The following is a 21,726-nucleotide window of genomic DNA, read 5'->3' as shown; positions in this document are numbered from 1 at the left end:
TGGAGACATCAGAGTTCCACCTCGCCAGTGTCACAACCCAGATGACACAGGGCACGAACTGCCAGAATCAACCCAAGAAAAGGTAAACGACCTCAAAAGTCTCCCACCCGTTAAATCAATCAAATCTACTATTTTTTTTTTAAATCTCCTCCAGGTCAAGAGTCTTTCCTGACAAATTCTACCAAACAGTTTTTTTTAAGTAAGTAAAGAAATAACAATACTGTGTGGTTTCTTCCAGAAAGCAGAAGTGGAAGAAATGCTTCCAAGAACAATTTAGTGCACTCCCTAAAGTAGATGCAGACAGAACCCAAGCACTCAAAAATGCCCCTTGTGAAACTGTTCTTTCTGAAGTCCCAAGTTCAATTCCCAGCACCCACACAAGGTGGTTCCCAACCACCTGTAACGCTAGTCTCTTCAGGCACATATGTGCATATACCTCCACACAGACACATATAAATAAGTAAAACTGAAATCCTTTTTAAAAACACAAATACAACTTGTAACAAAATTTGACAGATTAGGAAGCTGGAGAGATGAGTCAGCAGTTAGGAGCACATGCTGCTCTTCCACAAGACCTGGGTTCGGTTCCCAGCACCCACATGGTGGCTCAGACTATCTGTAGCTTCAGTTCCAAGGGATCTGACAGCCCCTTCTGACCTCCTTGGGCACCCAGGCATGCATGTGGTACATATACATAAATGGAGCCACATACTCATACACACACACACACACACACACACACACACACACACACACACACACATATATGTAAATAAATCCTTTTTTAACACATGACAAATTGGGTCACCTTTAAAAATATTTAACACACAAAAGTTCTAGGCAATAAAAAAGATTAATAAAAAAATTTAAATATGGGGCTGGAGGGATGGCCCTGTGGTTAAGAACACATTCTGCTCCAGCAGAGGACCTAAGTCGGGCTCCTAGCACCCACATGGGGCAACTCATAACCATCTATATCTCTAGCTACAGGAGATGTGACGCCCTCTCCTGAATTCCCCAAACACATTCACACACACACACACACACACACACACACACACACACACACACACACTTAAAAATAAATCTTCTAAAAAATTAAATACGATAAAATTACATATAAGGCAGTACTTGGGGAAAAAAAGCAAAAGCTCAATAACATAAAGAATATTAAGCTTCACTCCCAGTTAACGATGTTAAAGTTGTAAAACCAGTGAGATGTTGCACAGACTTCAACTGTTCACTCTTTCATAACAGTGATATTTTTTAATGAGGCTGGGAAGTCGTATTCTCACACTCACGAATTACAGAGGAAATTTCTATAGTGCACATTAAAAGTCCAGATTCTTTGAAGTTCTGTTTCAAACCCACTCTCCACATGCACACAGACTTATGCACAAAAATGCTCAACGCAAACAGCCAGTAGGGAAAGCCAACTAGTTCCGAGCAGAGGGGAAGACTGTGGAAAAGTATGCAGTTTCTACATAAATACAGAGACCCAAGTGTCTGATATGGAAAGACAATCAACGTGGATTACACAGATAATTAACTGGCACAGAAGCCACGTCTTATTTTTAGTTTTAGAACAGTAACAAGCAGTGTGCATAGTGCCAGAGGAGTAGCATAGAGAAGATAATGTCTGCAGGATGTCACCAGAATGTCACCAGCGGATGTCTCGGTGGGAGACACAACAGGTATGGGGTCGCTCACCATACTTCCCATAGCATGGATTTATGTAACGAGTCTGAATGGCTTGAGAAGGGGACAGACATCTCTCTTTAAGTATAATATCCCCACTATTTTTAGCTAAGGACAAGCCAGGCTCACAGCAATTCAGTGGCCCTCCCGAGGCAGGAACTAGGTTCAAAGTCTAGGATTCTGCCCCCTTCTCCTCTACTGAGTCAAGACGACCTGCCATGTACAGTCACCTGCCATGTCCTCCTCACAGGCCAGGAGTCCTGGGGATTGATTTAAACAGAATGAAGGAATGGCCTGGGATACATGGTCAGAGGCTAAGAACAAGAGGGGAAGAGAGTGCCAACTCCTATGACCGTAACACATGCCAGGCTCTGCCTTAAATATTTGACATTCAGCTTTCTATCTTAACCCTCACAACAAGGTATCAGGATCTGGGGTTTAGAAACATTCCAGAACTCACCCCTATGGCAGATCTGGTAGTCAGTATGAGTGAGGGCACCTCACTCCCACTTTTTCCCTCTTTTGTTGTGCGTGTTGGGGGAGGGGGGGCATATGCAACGTGTAAATGTTTAATATGCATTCACACCTGTGTGCAAGTGCACATATACGTACGTGTGCAGGAGCCTGCAGAGGCCTGAGGGTGATGTCAGGGATATTCTTTGATTACTTGCTATCTTACTTTCTTTGAGGCAGGGTCTCTCATTCAAATGCAGGTTAAGCTGGTCTAGTCTTACTAGCCAGCTGGCTTCTGGGGTCTCCCATCTCCGCCTTCCAAGGCTGGAGTTGCAGGTGGAACAACACATCCACCCATCGTCTATGTGAGATCTGGGGGTGCAAACTCTTGTCCTGCTGTTTGCATGGCAAATGCTTGGACTTCCTGTGTCATCTCTCAAACCCTTTCAAATGCCATTGTTGATGTCCCTGGGCTCCAGGGCCTTCTGCAGACCCCTCGTGGCTCCTGGGTGAAAGGGGCATCATGTAGCCACAAACAGTGACAGGCTAGGAATGTCTGCTCCCTATATCTTAGGAGGGCGGAGTATGTTTTAATATTGGTTTAGTGTATGTAAGTGTGTGTGTGTATGTATGTATGTATGTATGTGTTATACAGAGAGATCAGGAAAAAAATTCTAGGATTTGCTTCTCTTTTGCATCTTCAAGCTTGGAGGGCAGTGCCCTTACCCACTGAGCCATCTCACCAGCTCAGAACAGACTATTTCATAACTCAAGCATATCCCAGGAGCAGTCACGGTCCCCTCCTCCTGTATCTTGCCTCTCAGTGTGCCCTCGGGATTCTGGGCTCTGGCCCTGGCCCCCCCACTGCACAGCTCCCTCCAAATTCACGGAAGAAGCAACTGCTATTCCTACTGTTCACACAGACGGCTTCATGGCACCAGCTCTCCCCATCAGTTCACACCGGGCGGTTCTTTCTTTCTCTGTCATGTACCTCCCACGTCCCCTCGGCATTACTTATCAATTCAACTGAGTACTGGTGCCTGTATCATGGCAGGCACCATGCTGGGTATAGCCAACACAGCAGCCAGTCACGGTGTTTGGCTTCAGAGAGCCAACACTAAGGTAGGAAGATGGGCCAGCAGCTAAGGCCGGTGGCATCCTACGGAAGTTCCTAGGACCAGCTGTGCATAATAGATCTTCTTACAGGACTGGCCCTCCCTTTCCCCAAAGAACGTGGCTGGCACACAAGAAAGAAGCAAGGATCTTCACTTTTTTTTTTTTTTTTTTTTGGAGACAGGGTTTCTCTGTGTAGCTTTGCGCCTTTCCTGGAACTCACTTGGTAGCCCAGGCTGGCCTCGAACTCACAGAGATCCGCCTGGCTCTGCCTCCCGAGTGCTGGGATTAAAGGCGTGCGCCACCAACGCCCGGCGAGAAGCAAGGATCTTCAATGTCCATTTATCGATCTCGCACTGGGTACCATATTCAAATCTTCACGAATAATTTTTCAACACGTGATTTCATGACCACACAAGATCAATGCTATCATCCTTTGAGATGAAATACAGATTTACTTCCAAATCTTATTGCTAAGATTCTAAAGTCTTACAAAATGTAAAATGAATCTAGCAAATGCAGCAGCTTGGAAAAGCTCTAGCCTGATAAAGGTCCCTCTTGAAACGGCCTTGATGTTACATACTATGGGCATGGGACCTCTGGGGAGCTGAGGGCCCCTCCCCAACAGAAACCTTTTAAATGACAGAGAGCAAGTGCAACAGTGTCTCCAGAAGGATGGCTTCTATTCGCACAAAATACCTATTACACCCTGCACTCTGCTCTGAGGAGGGTATTCTCTACATAGCTCCAAATAGGGATGTCTAAGATTGGATCATTTACTGTAACCATCTAGAAAGAAATTGCTCCTTGGGAGAGAGGGAAGCACAGCTGTTAGAGAGGGGCAGTGTGGCCTGATCCATTTCAGTCTAGTCCCTAAGAACATTACCGGGCGGCTTGGTGTAAAATGTGAATCTCAGAGGTAATTGATCTTCCAAACCCAAGTGGGAGGGAGGGAGAGGGGGAGAGGGGAAGGGAGAGAGAGAAAAGGAGGGAGGGAGAATAGTCTGCCTCTCATCTTTACTATTTTACGGCATTTGGGGAAAATGGTCCACTCTTCAATAATTTGACTCTCTTCTCTCCCTGGTGAGATGGACAGAGCAGACACAGTCTCTCAGTAAGGGACAGACAGTTAGACCCTGAAACTGCAACTCCCATGATAACATGTGCACAGCAGAAGGAATCAGAGCTAGGTCTCTGGACACCTGGCTCACACAAATATGACCCAAAGCCACAGTATGGTGCTTAGAGGCCCCATGTAGACCCAAGCCTTCGCATGCCGATGGGTAGAACACATGAGGAGCCACTGCACACTCCAGGGCATGATGCCCACCTCTGAGGGCATTCTGGAACAGAACAGAATGCTGAACATAACATGCCCAGAATAAAGAACATTTCTCTTTCCCCTTTCCTTTCCAGAAGACAGTCACATCAAAAACTACCAGTAAGAGGGGCTGTGGAGATGACTTGGAGGGTAAGAGTGCTTGGTGCACGTGTACAAGACCTGAGCTTGGATGTTTGGATTCCCTAGAACTCATGTAAAAATTAAAAAAAAAAAAAGCTGGGCATGGCAATACTTACCTGTAACCTCAGTGCTGGGGGGAGGGGCAGAAACAGGAGGATCAGGTCACTGGGGCTCGCTGGCTGTCAGCCTCATATCAAATTTAGTAAGAGTCCCTGTCTCAAGGGAACAAGGTAGAGTGTGAAAGAGCAAGTACCTGACATCCTCTTCTGGCCACCACACATACACATGGACACTCAGAGCTGCATGCATGCATGCATACACCACATACACACACACAAATATACACACACTCACATCTGCATATATGCATGCATATACAATACACAACACACACACTCATATCTGCATATATGCATGCACATACAACACAACACACACACACTCACATCTGCATATATGCATGCACATACAACACACCACATACACACACTCACATCTGCATATATGCATGCACATACAACACACACCACACACACACTCTTATCTGCATATATGCATGCACATACAACACACCACACACACACATACACACATACACACACACACACACACACACACACACACACACACACACACACGAAAAACTATAGAAATGACAGGGACAGAAATCCTGACAATTCTGGGAGCAAATGACCCATTCACATTTGCAGCTGAGCTTCTCTACACAACTGGCCCACACCAGGGTGATCTTTTGACATCCCTGGCTTCTGTTTACACTAAAAATCAGTCTAAACCTCCATGAAAGTTCTGACATGCAGGTGTGGTCATTTGGCTGTCCAGACTGCAGTGGCTTTGAAGTAAGAAAACCTAGATCAACTGTCACCAGCAAGCTACATGAGCTGGAGAAAAACATACAACACCCACCCGGCCTCATCTGTAGTCCAAGTGTGTTGAGAAGGGCCTGCCTTTAAAAGTAAGATGTATAGAATTCTAGCACAGCGTGATTCTGACAGAACAATCTTCACCTGTGAGCAAAAAGCAAGCAATGAATTCATAATGCACCACAGCATGCCACTTCAATAAACTGCTAATGCTGAGTGCCCAAAATGCATGTTGATTTTGCTGTAGTCACCAAGGAAAATACAACTTCAGCTTGGTGCCCATTCTGCCAGTCTTAAAACCTAGAGGGACTCATCAATGCTTCGCTCTTCCCAGGGTCCGCCCATGGGCTGTCCCAATGTTGAACACTGCAGCATCCCACTTCCCATGATAACTTTCCATATCTCATCCATTAAAAATTAAGGGCCCTCTTTGGTTGCACACATAATTTTATATGTGAGCATTAATTTTTTTAAAATCAAGGAACAACTTACATGGGATAACAGACAAAGATGTGAAAGATAGACTGATGAGTCCTTACACTATCCTAACCCCGGGATAGCACCCTACTAGACACACAATACTTCACTGAGGCAGAAAGACACTGGTCCTCTGAGGCAACTGATGAACCTGGTCTGTCTAGAACTGAGGTCCTCCCTGGGGAGAGGGAGTGTCAGAGGCAAAGCCTAAGAAACCAAGGTAATAGACCCTAATACCTTCCTAACCCACTTCTTCTCACCCCCCCTCAACCCACACTCAGCCACTGCTCAAAGCACTCTGACCACAGAGAGGATGTCATTGTCTGGAACTGTGTGCACAGACACCTTCGACTGGCATCGTGTTCCAGAAGCTCCTTTTGTTTCTGAGTAGTATCCCCCTGTGGGATTGTATCGAAGATGGCTCACCCATTCTCCTGCTGACAGGTATTCGGATTCATTTCCACACTGGAGTTATAGAAAGTAAAGCTGTTATATAAATTCTTGCACAAGTCTTTTTTGTAGATAGATTTTTTTTTTAGTTCTCTAAAATAAACATGCAGAAAAGAAACTGGCAGCTCACTGGGTAGGTATGTGCTTCAAAGCTCCAAGAAGAGCTGCTCGTCAACTTGTATGCCCACAAATTCCAGTTGAATCCCAACCTCACCAACATCGAACGCAATCAGCATTTACTCCATGTTAGCCATTCTGGGAGGTATACAGTGGTGCCTAATCAAAGGTTTATTTTATGTTCCTCAAACAATTAATGACACAGAACATGTTTCAGGTGACTGGGGGCCATTATAAAAAAAAATACCTGTTCAAATGCTGCAGTATATTTTATGGCATGATTTGCCTTTTGGTGAGTGTAATTTTTTTGTAATTTGTTTATTTTATTTATAAAAAGCACTCAGGCATGCAACATGCCAGGGCACACACATGGAGACCAGAGAACAGCCTTCAGGAGGAACTGCTTGCCTTCTTTCTACCTGGCTGACACAGTCTCTCTCCATGCTTCTGCTGCTGCATTGTGTACTCCAGGCTACCTAACCCACAAGCTTCCAGCTGTTCTCACACATCCATCTCAACACAGGAGGGCTAGAGGCACAGATGTGGCCCACAGCATCCAGAATTTTACTTGGATTCCAAGGATCAGATTTAGGCATCCAGCTGCCATAGCAAAAGCTTTTACCCCCTGCACCTTCTGGCCAGCCCAATCATAAGGTTTCAATTTTCATAAAATTAATTATTTATCAACATTTCATTTTATAGTTAGCAATTTCTGAGTGGATCTAAGAAATCTCTGGCTTCAAGTCAGGAAGCTGCCTTGCTACATCTCCTTTGAGGAGCATGAACAGGCTTTGCATTCTGCTGTCTATTTATGTTATGTCTACCTGGGTGTACTGACCTCTAGTCCTCGTGGGTGCCAATGGCATCTGCACAGAAGTCTTCAAATCACATACCTAATTCCTCTGACTTTGTTCTTTTGGTCAAGGAATGTTTCCTGCTCTGTTTCAAGATATTTTAAACAACAACTTGCCAGTTTCTGGTTTAATTAATAAATACTGCCAGGACTTTGGTTGGGATTGCCTTGAGTTTATAGTCAATACAGAGGAAACTGGAATTTCAACAGGAACCAGCTCTTTTCAGGAATTAGCGCCCGTCCTTTGCCAGGTATTCAAGCCTCTTCCCTGTGTTTTGACACCTTCTAGATAGAGAGCACATTTTCACAACTTTATCCCTGTGGTTTGTGTTTTGGTTTTATTGAAACATTATTTTCATTTTTATCTTCAAATTTCTAGTTGTTGCTAATAAACAGGAATACAGCTGGTCGTGTGTACGGTGTAATAGCAGACATGTGGATGACAACAGAGTTTTTTTTAAACTATCTACTTCTAGTTTTTAGGTCTTTGATTATTTTTACTTTTTGAAACCTTATTGCTCTGGGAAGGATTACAAGGAATATAACAGAGTGCTCACAGCAGACAGGTTTGCCTGGCTCATGTTCATGGAGAAATTGTTCAGACTTGCCCTGTAGCAACAGTAACCATAGACTCTCTGCCCAGGAACTTTCTGGTGCTGACGAGCTTTCAGAAACCCTAGTTTATAGAGTTCCCAGCTAAGTAAGAATTGAATTTTGTCCAAGGATGTCCTTCATCAATTGCCAGGTTTTCCCCCTTTGTTTTGCTAATGAGATAAATTCCAACAGTTAAGTTTTCAGTGCTTAAACTAAATGTATTTCCAGGATAAACTGGAATTGTTAGTACTCTATTATACCTTACATGTGGCTGAAATCAACTTGTATTTTGTCTTTCAACTCAGCCTTTGAATACCTGAGGCTGCTGGCCTACAGATTTTTCTTCCTGTGATGTGGTTGGTGTCTCTGGAAAGCAGCAGTATCATGAGGTTGGGTCCAGGAAGGACTCCTCCTTGCCTGCTTTTGAAATGAGCTTCCTTAAAAGTACTGTGCTTGCTTTCTTAAGAGCTTGAACTAGTTACTGGAGAAGTTGCCTGGGCCCACAGAACGCTTCAGGGGAACTTTCTAGTTGAGAGTGTCCATTCACAAAGAGTGTCTATTCACAGAGTGTCTATTCACAGAGAGTGTCTATTCACAGAGAGTATCTATTCACATACTCTATTTCTTCTTGTGTCAGTTTTAGTACTTTGTCCACTTTCCTCCTTCAAAACACTGATCCATTTTGCCTCAGTTGTCTAACTCACTGGGATAAGGCTCTCTACAGTATCCTCTTACATTTCCAAACATAGCATATACAAAACCCACAGAAGGCTGCATCTTTTTTTCCTTCTACTAACAATTTGTGTTCTCTCTTTCTCCCCACTCATTGCCCTAGTTATGATTAATTTTATTATTAATCTTTTTAAAGTATCAGTTTTGGTTCCATTGACTCCATAAATTCTCTTTCACTCCCTATTTTACTGACATGCTTTGTTCTCTATAATTTCTTCTGGGGGTATTGAACTCTTCTTTGTGTGATGCAGAAGCCACACCAATGATGTCAAGCCATTCATTTCTAGTATAAGCAATCACTCTTCCATAAATACAATTAGGTGGAGCTGGTTAACCAAAATGTCTAGGTTGGTTACAATTTTCCTGTGGGTTGTGTTTTGTTTTGTAAACTTGTCATATCAGATTCTCAAGGAATAATATTCAAACAGTCAGGTATACCATGAGGTTATCTGTTTCTCCCCTTCGTGTGCCAGTTTTATTTTGAAATTATCTTTTTAAGTGTATTTATATTTAGGACAGTAATGTGCTATTGAGAATTCAATTCTTCAATCACTACAAATTTTCCCATCTCTTTCTCTTGAAAGCCCAGACATTTAATAATAATAAGTCCATACCAACCTTCTAAACATTAGTGTTTACATACACTGTGCACATTTGAGGCTGGTTTCTTGTAAGAGGCATATAGTTAATGTCTTGCTATTGCATGGAGTCTGACAAGCTCCACTTTTAAATGCAATGCTGAATCTGTCTGCACTGGGGCAAATTTGGACATAGACATGTAAGTCTGTATTGTTTGTATCCTTTTCAGTCACTCACTCCTTGTTATTTTCTCCTCTTCCTCCCTACTCCTAGAGGGAGCTTGGATCTTTTCTATTTATTCACTTATCTGATGTTTCATTGCTTCATTGCTCCTGTGTGTACATTTGTATTCCTATTCCATATTAACTGTGTGGACAAGCTCCTATCAGGCTAGTGGAGAGCAAGAAGTTGCTCTGTCTGCCCCTGTTTCCAAAGAGGTTGTGTGATGCACCTGGTATTGGGGGGTTCTGGCTGGAAACAGGGCAGAAGTGCTCCCAGGAATATAGCACAGAGAAACACACACACACACACACACACGCACGCACGCACGCACGCACGCACGCACGCACACTCCTGCTAGAGAAATGTACAGGAAATCAAACAGGTTTCAAAGGCAAGCAGATGTTTTCCAAAGGGTTAACCAAAAGAATGGTAGTTTATTAATAGGATCCTTTCAGGGAAAAGATACAGTTTAAGCCCCCAGGAGTGAACTGCCTTGACACAAGCTCCAGCTGTAAAGGTATGACTGGCTGTACCAGAACTTGGTAGGAACATGGGGAGAAGCAGGGAAGAGGAAGGTCTGTCCCAAACAAGAGTGGGAGAGACCCTGAATGCAGTCTCCTCAGCACTGGATCTGTCTGCAAGCTGGGTAGGACCTGGGGGACAAGCAGGGCTGGAAATGGTGAGATTTCCATGCCAGGATTTTAAGATCAATTAGACGTAGGGATAATGGAAAAGGAAAATCAGAAGTGCACTCTCAAACCCAAGAGCTGGAAAGAGAAATACACCAGCCAAAACAAGAGAAGATGAAGGCTACAGGTTGGCAACAAAGACCAGAGTAGTGCTTCAGCCTACAGCCAATGCTTCTGAGTCCACTTCAACCTTAAATTACCATTTACACCTACAGGGGCCATGAGGTAGCAGCCATATATCAATGAGGCACAAAAGAGAATTCGTAGAAACCTGTGCCACATCTGAGAAGTCTTGATGGGCAGTGGCAGCAGGAGAAGAGAAGGGGCAAGAAAGGCAGACATGATGCAGCAGAGCTATGTGTGGAAGGCTTGGCACACCCTAACACTGGCTGTCAGCACGCTGGCCAAATCTGCCCTGGGGGCAGGAGCTTTAAAGCTTTATACAAATTCAAGTAGAAGCCACCTTGGCAATGAGGACCGAAAAAGTGATAAATGATGAAAAGGGATGCTAAAAGGCCCAGATAAGCCATTAATTCTTGCTGTAGCCGGGGGGTAAGTGAGCTAGATCCGTTTAAATGGATTTTTCTGTCAGCATTATGATGGACACCATACCTCTACTTTACCCTATAGAATACAAGAAAGGAATAAATAGCACAGGCCAGGGTGCTATTTGTGAGGTCCAAAGAAAGACAGGTGAGCGTTAGTTATGGCTGCTGTTTTGCTCAATTAAGCATACACAATGCTGACCTGGTCCACAGTGGAGTTCAGTGGAGGTGGGTTCCCCACTCTCCAGGAGCTGCACATATAAACTATCCCAAGGGCTCCTGGGAAGCACTGATACCACTTCCACAGTACAAGTATGAGATAAGGAACTGTCACCTTCCACCTAAGAGAAAACCAATGGCCTTTCTCACTACATGTGACCCTGAAGTAGACAAACTCACCCTTCCCTTTCCTAAGAAGATCAGGCCTGGAGGAGTTAGTAACAGAGAGGGTTACCTTGAAGGAAATGACTCCCTGTGCAGAATGACTGACACTGTGCTGAGCTAGAAGGTCCTTGTGGTGCTGGACAGTGAGCCCTGAGACAAAAACCTTCATCTCACCGGCCATAGGAGCATCACAGAGAACAAGGCTGGGGTTCTCTGGAAGAACCAAATACAAGCAAAGCACTGTGCAGAGCCCCCATTGAAGAAGGCGCAGTCAGAGCGGAGCAAAGAACTTGCCCTGGGAGGGCCCACACACACACAGGGACTGTGGGCACAGCGTCCTAGCTGCCCATTAACACCAAGGACCACTGCCCTGCCAAAGGCATGGCTCTGCTGGACAGTGAGGTAAGATAGCCAGTGACATGAGACAACCTCCCGTCCACCCCACCCCACCCGGCCTGGTTACCTGGTTGCCGGAAGTGTACTGACTCTAGTGAAAAACACAGAGGGCTCGACTTCCACATGCAGTCCCAGAGACAGGTTCCTGTAATACCCTTCCACGTGGCCCGGGCCTCCGGAGTACTTGAAGTTCAGGACAGCTTCCAGAGTCTAAAAAGTTAAGACAAACACCAAATCAGTACCTACGAGCAGATGAGGCTCCACGCTGGAAAGCAGGCTGCAACCTAGCGAGGGTCTCAGGACCCTCACACCTGAAAGGATCACACAAGTAGCCCAGCTCATACCGTGCATCTGGCCCCATTTTTCCTGTGGTACCGAAAGCCTGAACAGTCCTTGGCTGTACGTACAGGGAGAAGGGACTCCAATATGCACCCTCTTTAGGTACCACATTTGCCAGAGAACACACACTGTGCATTGGCAGGTGGCTGGGAAGGGCAGCGTCCATGCAGGAGGTAGCAAGCAACTTCTACTCCCAGCCTGACATAACTAGAAGCCTGAGAGGTCAGAGAGAGGCACAGCAGAGGCCCTTCTCGAAAGACAAGGGCAGTGCCACCATGCCAGAAACAGGACACAGGATGAAGAGGTGGCAAGTGTCATCCAAATGGGCAAAAAGGCGTCAGGACAAAGATGGTGGGTGGCTACAAAGTAGGGTGCCAATGGGGGCTGAACTCTCCCCTCCTAGGCTCTTCCCCAAGACCTCCCCTACTGTGTGCACTTACAAAGGATGATGGGAGAGTAGGAGGGTAGACTGTGTCTCCCTTGGTGATACAAGAACACAAGAGTTATTCAGCCACCATACTGGGGAGGTGAGACACTGAAAGTGCAGCCCCAGTCCAGTCTGGTCATATCTGACCATCCTTCCCTTTGAGATAAGATTTTTGCATCCTGGGGGAGAGCAGCCCAGACTAAGAGCATGGGGTTAGGGGTTGGGGCAGGATACAGGGATACTAACAAGGTATGTAGAGGCAGAGCTCCATTGCTGAGTGAGGGTCCCCACCACTGTTTTAGAGTCCAGTGCTGCTGTATCAGGGAGGAGACTCATGCCCAGCAACTGCTGTAGCACTGGGTAGTGGAATGGTGTAAGAGGAAAGGATACTAAGAAGCCACAGGCAAGCTCTAGGTGCGCTGCATGTACCTGAGATTGAAGAGAGACGAGCATAAGAGGTAAATCCTACAGGACTATGACCCCAGTCCCAAAGTCCTGCAGGATTCCTCAGGAGGAACAGCTGTGAGCAGGCCCACCCATGGCCCTGCACACAGGCAGAGAAATAGTAAGGACAGAGGACATGCATTATAGAAAAGCTGGCACCTCCCACGTCCCCCACTCAGTACAAGGCAACTTTGTAGGGATCTGTAGCCTGTGGAACATAGGAAGTAGCCATGGTAACAAGAAATCTTGGCCTAGCTAACTCCTGACTAAAATGATGGAGCCTTCCACAGCAGTGTCCTCAAACAGGTGTTGACAGCAGGGGCCCTGAGGGCAAATCTAGCCAGCACCTAATTCTGTAGGGAATAAGTAAAAAAAAAAAACAACATAGAAACAGAGAACGCTCTGCAGCAGAGACGTCCTATGGCTGTCCAAGTCAGAGACATGTATTATGCAGTCCTTTGCATTCAGACTTTGCAGGTATTACAGGCTGGAGAGATGGTGCAGCGGTTAAAAGCCTGTGCTGTGTTCCAGAGGACCTGAGTTCTGGCCCCATCACACATGTCTGGTGACTCCCATCTGCCTGTAACTCCAGCTGTAAGGAGTTCAACATCTTCTCTGAACTCCTCAGTCACCTGCACTCATGTGCACAAACCCACCCACAGACATACTCCATCATTAATAAGGAACTTGACAGATAGAACTGTTAGAGGGGAGCATGGAGGCAGATCTTCATGCCTCCAAGATATAACACCAGTAGCAGCAGAGGAGACAGATCAGCACATAACAGGATGATGCCAGGGAGGACCAAGGAGGTGAACAATGGTTGCAGGAAAATAACATCCCCTGAACATGTCCATTCTGTGCCAAAGAAGAACGGAGAAGGCTCCCAGAATACCCGGCTCTAACCACTCCCCTGAAGGACTTTTCCAGAAGCAGCCCTGAAAACAGAAGTTGAGCATTATGTGCGAGCTCAGCCATGGCATTGCTGTGTTGGGACCTCTAAGTTTGTGCTGAAGTACTGGAGTCAGGGCTCACTCTCTCCTAGTCCGAGTGAAAGGATGCCATGTTTCCAAGAGTTTGCTAAAGAGAGGTGCCTACCTTCGGCCCTTGTCTTAGGTAAGGTTACTATTGCTGTGATGAAACATCATGACCAAGGCAACTTGGGGAGGAAAGGGTTGATTTGCCTTCTGTTTCCACACCATGGTCCATCACTGAAAGAAGTCAGGACAGGAACTCAAACTGGACAGGAACCTGGAGGCAGGAGCTGATGCAGAAGCCATGGTGTGTGTGTGAGGTGGGGGGTGCTACTTACTGGCTTGCTCTTCGTGGCTTGCTCAGTCTGCTTTCTTATTGAGTCCAGGACCACCTGACTAGGGGTGGACCCAACCAAAATGGGCTGGGCCCTCTCACATTCCATCTCTAATTAAGAAAATGCCCTATTGGCCTGCTGATAGCCATTATGATTGAGCCATTTTCTCAGCTGAGGCTTCCTCCTCTCCCATGACATAAAACTAGCCAGCACAGCCCTCCTCCCTCAGGTCCCAGCAAGGTGGATCTGGCCTGCACTGACTGCTTCTGCTGACCCACCTCTTTGCCCTGAGGAGACCACCATATCTATTAGGCTTTTTAAAAATCAAAGGAAACAATTTGTGTGCCCCTCATATCAGAGAAAGGACATGTTGAGGGGAGGCAGTTGGCAAAGTCTATGCAGGATGGAAGGAGAGAAGGTGGGAGTCACCTGTGAAATCCAGTTTGGCACCATGGATCTATGGCATGGCACCGTGGCTTGCCATTTTCAGCCTCAGCCCACCAATTAATGGGGACATAACTAGTACTGACCTCCTTGTGACTGGTACTGACCTCCTTATGACTGATACTGACCTCCTTAGAGTTTCATGAAGAAACAAGAAAACACACTAAATAAATTCTTTTCCCTCTGTGCAACCTTGCCCATCCAGTAAACCACCAGCAACAGGGCTTAGAAGAAATGAACATGGTCCCAGTTCTTTTACTTATTTTTGAACTTTAAAAACTAGATTTATTTGAAGAAAAACAAAACAAACAAAACACCCTTCAACCCAAAGGACGATCTACTGAGAGAAAATATTCCTATCAAAGTCACTATTTTAATTCCTTCAGGGCAGAGGTTCTTAGCATTGCACATCACTCTGTTGACACGTGGTCACCGTCCCACATCTGCAGAACCCTCTTTGTCTTCCCAAAAGAAACCTCTGGCCAGGCGGTGGTGGCGCACGCCTTTAATCCCAGCACTTGGGAGGCAGAGGCAGGTGGATCTCTGTGAGTTCAAGGCCAGCCTGGTCTACAGAGCTAGTCCAGGACAGGCTCCAAAGCTACAGAGAAACCCTGTCTTGAAACCCGCCCCCCAAAAAAAAGAAAAAAAAAAAAGAAACCTCTGAACACACTGCACACTACCTTCCCACCATCTCCTACCCTGGTCCCTGCCAACTCTCCCGCATTCACTCTCTACACAGTTGACTATTCTGGGAGCCTTGGGTCATCAGTCCCTCTGTGACTGGCTTGTTTCATTTATCAAAATGCTCTTGAGGTTTACCCTGTCACAGTTTGCACCAGATCACCTCCCTTTTTAAAGCTGAGTAGCGCTCCACCGTGTGGCCTGGCTGCCGGTGATGGATCATCAATGCGCATGAGGCTTGTTCCAACCCTGTGTGTCTAGTGAAGAACGTTGCTATGACAGGGGTGTGCAAATGTCACCGCCTCACTTTTGTCTGTTTGGGGCATGCAGAGGGTGCAATTTCTACATCATACATTTATTCTACGTTCGCTTTTGGAGGGACCACCAGATCATTTGCCACACCACTTGATCCTTCAGCTAGCACACACATGGGTTTTTCTCACCGATACTCATTTTCTGTGTTTGTGGTAACAGCCATCCTCTGGGGTGAAGCCACATTTCACTGCAGTTTAGGTTGATGTAGGCCTCTTCTCTCCTCCTGTGATTGTAAACCTACTGTGCGTCTCCCCTGGAGTGATGTCCATTCAAGTCCTCAGCCCCACATTAGTACGCTCACTGTTCCCTCTGCCTCCCTCCACTCAGACTATCTTCATGTCCATGTGTATGGGTGTCATGCAAGCCAGTGATGCCAACGATGCCATCATGGACCTTCTACCCATTTTAAAACCCTTCTTCCTGACCACCGAGGGCAACCCACATCTCTTCTTTACAACCAAAGTACTTGGTGAAACAGGTGTTTTTCTAAATTCAACACTTATACTTTAGACTCACTGAAACCCCAAATTCTCTTTCCACTTCCATCAGCCAAGAGAACAGAGTCACCAACTCCAGAGAGCTCCTGACTTCTTGCAAACATGTCCTAGAGCCCTTGAAATCACACAAGGTGCCTTCCGTCAATTCTGAGTACAGTGGACTCTAACTGGCTGACTTCATTCATCTTTTCAGAGTCTCCCAGACATCCTTTGAGTGCAAGGATCTGGGCTTGGTTGAGGTGAATGTGGCCTTTGACCTCAGAAAGCTCAGTTAGTGCTGAGTGCACGGACATAGGAACAAAGGAGCACGTGAATGGACAAGCCACAACCAGCAAGAATGTGGCACCTTGCTTCAACCACAGGCACAGTGTCCAAGGAAACAGAAAGGTTCTCTGGTGGCCTTAAAGGAGGCAAGCACAAGCCAAACTTAAAAACCAACTTCAGGAAGGACCATAGGAGAATTCACCCAGGTATGAACAAAGAGTGCACATGGAGCTAACTGTCAAGCACTGCGGATGAAGGAAGAACAGCCCATGCTCCAATTTTCTTGGAATTGGCTGTTTCTTTACTCTGTAGAGAACCAGAGAAAAGACATAATTATGGGGGGAGGTGATCTAAGTTATAAAAATCAAGCAGAGAAAGGATTGCTGAAATTGAGTATTGCTGCCTTTCCTCCTAATGATTAAAAGGGAGAAAAAGAGAAAAGCAGCCTCAGCCTGGTAGAATTAGAATAGTTTAATGAAACCATAAAATGGGCTGACAGGCAAATGGCACAGGATGTGCAGAGCAGAGGGAGGCGCAAAGCTGTCCTCCCTGGATACCATATGGTTCCTATCCAGAGCACCTTCTCAGTCCTCACCTTGAGAGAAGACATCCAGAAGGCTGCAATGAGCAAGGAAATACAAACAAAATATGTGTTTTCGAAGCACAGTACAACTGATTTTTTTCAAGCTAATACAGGGATCTTTAAATGGTAACCTTTATTGAGCACCTGCATATGTAAAACACTAAACTGAGTGATCTGTGCACTGCACCTATAATAAGGAAGGTGCTGTCTACATAGGCAAGTGTCTTAGTTTCCTCTCCTGCTGTTGTGGTAAAACACCCTGACCAAAGCAACTTAAAGGAGAAATTGTTTGTTTGGCTCACAATTCCATGTTACAGTCCATCACTAAGGGAATCAAGGCAACAGGAATGCAAAGCTGCTAGTTACATCCACAGTCAAGAGGAGAGCACGATGAATGAATGCATGCATGCTTCTGATCATCTCACTTTCTCCACTCTTAAGACAGTTCAGAATCCTCTGCTCAGGGAATGGTGCCACCTACAGTGGATGAGGTCTTGATACCTCAATTAATACAGTCAAGATAATCCCCCACAGACACACTTTACAGGCCAACCCGATCGAGACAATCTCTCATTGAGACTCTTTTGCCAAATGGCTCTAGATCGCTCAAGCCAGCAATTAAAACGAGCCATCACAGCGAGGTTCTGTGTAGTTAGGAGCAGCCTAGCCCATGCTCACTCTACTCCCCCACCATTAAAGGACATCACTCAAAAGAATATTCATTTACGCATCTACCATTCACTTGCCGACATGGATGGATGTCCACTATGGGCAGAGGCCATGACAGTAAAGGAGGTGTCACACTGTTGTCCTGAGCCCAGGCAAGTCTGAGATAAGCTGTTCTCTGTATTGCCACAGCTAAGTGTCAAGGTGTATGAAACCTCTGGTGGCCATGAACGAGAGGCAAAGAAACAACAGGTTAAGAACGAGGGCAAAAAACAAACAATTCTTAAATTAAAATCAATGGTCCCACCCCAGACACCCCCCAAAAATAACAGAATCAACTGTAACTTCTCAAAACTATCAAGAGGGTGACATCCTTCTCAGGTTAGTCAAGGAAAAAGGAAACAAAATTATAATGTCAAAAATAAAAAAGAGCCTCAGTACAGATCCCACAGAAAGCAAAAAGATGGAAAGGAAGAAGAAGTTTGGGCCAACAGTGGCCCCAATTTATACTCAGTAAGAACTTCCTCCCAAAAGAATCAAAGAGAAGCAGGAAACCAAGAGCTTCATGATGATCAAGGGCTGAATTCACAGGAAAAGCATCTCCTAAAAGAAGCCTGACATGCAGCCGGTTACCCAGCATATTCTACCAAACAGCAGGTTTAGAAAAATGTCAATTTCATACAACAAGCTTGAGAAAAAAGGATGGAGAAGGCCAGCAAGGCAGATCAGTAGGTAAACACACATGATACCAAAGCCTGACAACCTGAGTTTGATCCACAAGGTCCACATAATAGAAGAAGAGAACTAACTCCTGTAAGTTGTTCATTGACATCCACTGTAGCATACACACACACACACACACACACACACACACACACACACACACACACTATAAAAAATGGTGTCATTTTTTTTATCAGACCAGTATTACTCAAATATTGAAATTAGAGAGTCTATAAAAAAAAAAACATTTTAAGGCCAGTATTTCCCATACATTTAACTGTAAAACTCCCTAACAAAGTACTACTAGTGAATCAACTTTGAAAGTATATAAAATACCTCACCCATCATGACCAAATGAGTCTTAGCAATGCAAGGATGGTTTTAATTCTTGAGCATCAACTTGTTACTGTCTCTCACTATATTAACAATTTGTTAACAGAAAGGAAAAGTAAGTCACACAGTCAACAGAAAAAGCAGATACAACATTCAAAACCCACTGACACTTTTTAAAATAACTTTGAGCAAATAACACATGGAAAAGTACATTTTATGAAATGTACCATTAAAACCTTAATGAAAAACCATACTTAAGGGTAGGTAACTAAATATTTCCACCAAACACTTAGAAATAAGGATAATATATAAGTCCAATGTCAAGCAATTAAAGGCACATGTGGAAAAGGGGTAAAACACTTCAGAAACATCATCCTGTTTTAAAAAAATCTTTTAATTCTACTAGAATGCTCAAACTGCTGGTAGAACTATAAAATAGCACAATTGCTTTGAAAAATGATTAAGTAATTTCTTGTAAACTTAAATCTGTAACCCCATATTACCATTAAGCAATAAAATTCACACCAAGAAAAATAAAAACATGAAGGTGGATATCCACATGAAGGTGGATAACAAAATGTCTATAGAAATAATTGACAGCAACTCAAAACTGGAAATAACCACAGTGTCCCATAAGGAATGAGTGAATGGTTAGTCAACTTGTAGTGTGCCTATAAAACTATGTTACCGCCTGTGAAATGGAACAGGAAGTGATGTTAGCATCATGGATGACTCTTGAGGTGATTATTCTGAGTGTAGTTGACCCAAGAGCACACTAGACACTAGAAAGGTAAATCTTTAGTCTCAGTAAGGAGACCAGAATTGTTTGGGACTGGGGACAGGAGACTTAGCTGTAGAAGAGTCAGGGATGCTTTCTGGGGTCATCAGGTGTTCCACATACTGGTGATAAGGATGGCCATCCAGGTCACACATTCGCCAAAACCCATGAGGCTACAGTGTCTGAGGCTACACTGAAAAGAATGTAAGATGCACCCAGTAAACTGGATTTTGGACACCAATGTTATTAACAGACACACAATCACTTGTAAATATCTAAACAATGTTTAATGCTGGCCACGCTGATGTGGGACAACTGTGGAATCTGCAGGAGTCTTGGGTGGATTCTAGCAGTCCCAGGTTCCACATTAAAGAACAGAAAGTGAGCCTGTGATTGACAGTAATTAAAATTGCATATAACCTTGGAAAAGGCTTTTTGCTTCTCTAGTTCAATATCCTTCCTCAGAATCTGAGTGTTCTGACAGATATTACCCAAGATTTTGATCAGCTCTTATCAGAACTGTTATTGTTCATTTTGTATTACTAATCTAATGTTCCACAGTCTCGAATATAACTGAAGCTATTATGAGAGAAAAAACAACCACCCTCCTACACATCCCAGCCAATTTAAAAGTATAAGCAGGCCTCTAATTTCTGAAGACCCCAATTGAACCTGTCACTGCAGATTCGTTCTGTGATATGACAAAAGATCAATAGCTAGGATGCGGTCCACTTAGGAAGCTAAACACCCAGGACAAGCCACTGGCTGGGGATCAGTTCCTGCCACTGGACCAGCACAGCGGTCTACCAGGGTTCAGGAAAACCTACCAATGAAAGCCACACTATTACTTTCTAGTTAATTAGCACTTTTGGCCAAAATTTCTCTTTAGTGTTAATTATGCCTTAAAGATACCAAGCAGCTACAAATTAAACAGCACATCCATGATAATGTAGGGGTTGGTTTGAACAACGGCTGCCTTCAGCACAGTCCAGTTCAGGAGACCCACAGGACCTGTGCTAGCCAAGAAGAAGTAGGATTTGGAGTGGACAACGGGGTGGGGAATTGGCCAGGGGCTATGAGCAGCCCAGTGGAGTATTTTAGTGCTGCTACCAAGGAAAGGGAGCAGGTTAGAGGCTAGAGGACTAGACTAGTCGGAATTGGCCAGGGGCTATGAGCAGCCCAGTGGAGTATTTTAGTGCTGCTACCAAGGAAAGGGAGCAGGTTAGAGGCTAGAGGACTAGACTAGTCCTCAGCTAACATGTCTGGGTGGTGAGCAGCAAAGACTAGAAGGTAATGCAGGAGGAGGCATCCGATAGACCTCAGCAGAACAGAGAGCATTAGGGGCCCTTCCTTTCTCTAAGCTTTGGGAGACAGTGTAGATGCAATTCTAAACAGTCTTAGTAAATAAGAAACAACAAGCCAAATACAGAGTTAAAAGCCCAAGAGATCAGAGTACTAGCGAAGAGCCAAGACTACCTTTAGCTTACCACTCACTGCCATCCTTCCCCTGAGAGAGAGACCTTCTTCCTGTGCAACTTGTCTTTTTATTGCCTCTCTATTCTGCCTTCTCATTGGCTCTAAAACCAACCACATGACTTACTCATCACTGCCTGTCTTTACAGACCTCCAGGTCTCTATGGTTGCTACTGGGATTAAAGGATCGGGTCACCATGCTTGGCTGTCTCCTTGACCACACAGAGACTCTGCCTGCCATGTGATCGAATTAAGGGCATGAGCTACCACCACCGGACTTCTGCTTAATGGCTTGCTTCTACCTCTGATCTCCAGGCAACTTTATTTATTAACATACAAATAAAATCACATTTCAGCACAAATAAAATATCACCACAAGACCGGGCTGGATGTGGCTCAGTGGCACAGCATTTACCTACCATGCAGAGGCCCCAGTTCTATCCCTAGTACAAAGTAAAGTAATAAAATATGAAATCACTCTGAAGGTCTGATTCTTTTTGCCCAAATTTTTTGCGCCCAAAATTGCCCAAATTTTGACAGTGTGACGATTCCAACACCCTCAACTTTACATGACATTTCTCTTGTTATGAAGACTGAGCATCTTCTCATATACTTAGGCCATCATTGTATCATATCCTTCCAGCATTGCCCATGACCTGTCTCTTCCTTATAGACTCCTAGCCATTTTGTTATATTAAGAATGTGCTTCCTGCCGGGCGGTGGTGGCACACGCCTTTAATCCCAGCACTCGGGAGGCAGAGGCAGGAGGATCTCTGTGAGTTCGAGGCCAGCCTGGGCTACCAAG

General features: G+C 44.9%; 1 protein-coding gene across 2 annotated transcripts in view; it reads right to left on the bottom strand.

Annotated features, from left to right (window-relative positions):
• The window catches only part of Trappc9 (trafficking protein particle complex subunit 9), a 482,662-nt gene that overhangs the window by 167,779 nt on the left and 293,157 nt on the right, over positions 1–21,726 (bottom strand). For both annotated transcript variants that reach the window (XM_059246876.1, XM_059246877.1), the window contains one exon: positions 11,713–11,855. In XM_059246876.1, the coding sequence (XP_059102859.1) occupies positions 11,713–11,855 (143 nt within the window). The remainder of the gene's footprint in view (positions 1–11,712; positions 11,856–21,726) is intronic.

This window comes from Peromyscus eremicus, chromosome 20 (assembly GCF_949786415.1).
Source record: "Peromyscus eremicus chromosome 20, PerEre_H2_v1, whole genome shotgun sequence".
Taxonomy (NCBI): domain Eukaryota; kingdom Metazoa; phylum Chordata; class Mammalia; order Rodentia; family Cricetidae; genus Peromyscus; species Peromyscus eremicus.
This window is presented reverse-complemented; position numbering and strand designations above follow the sequence as displayed.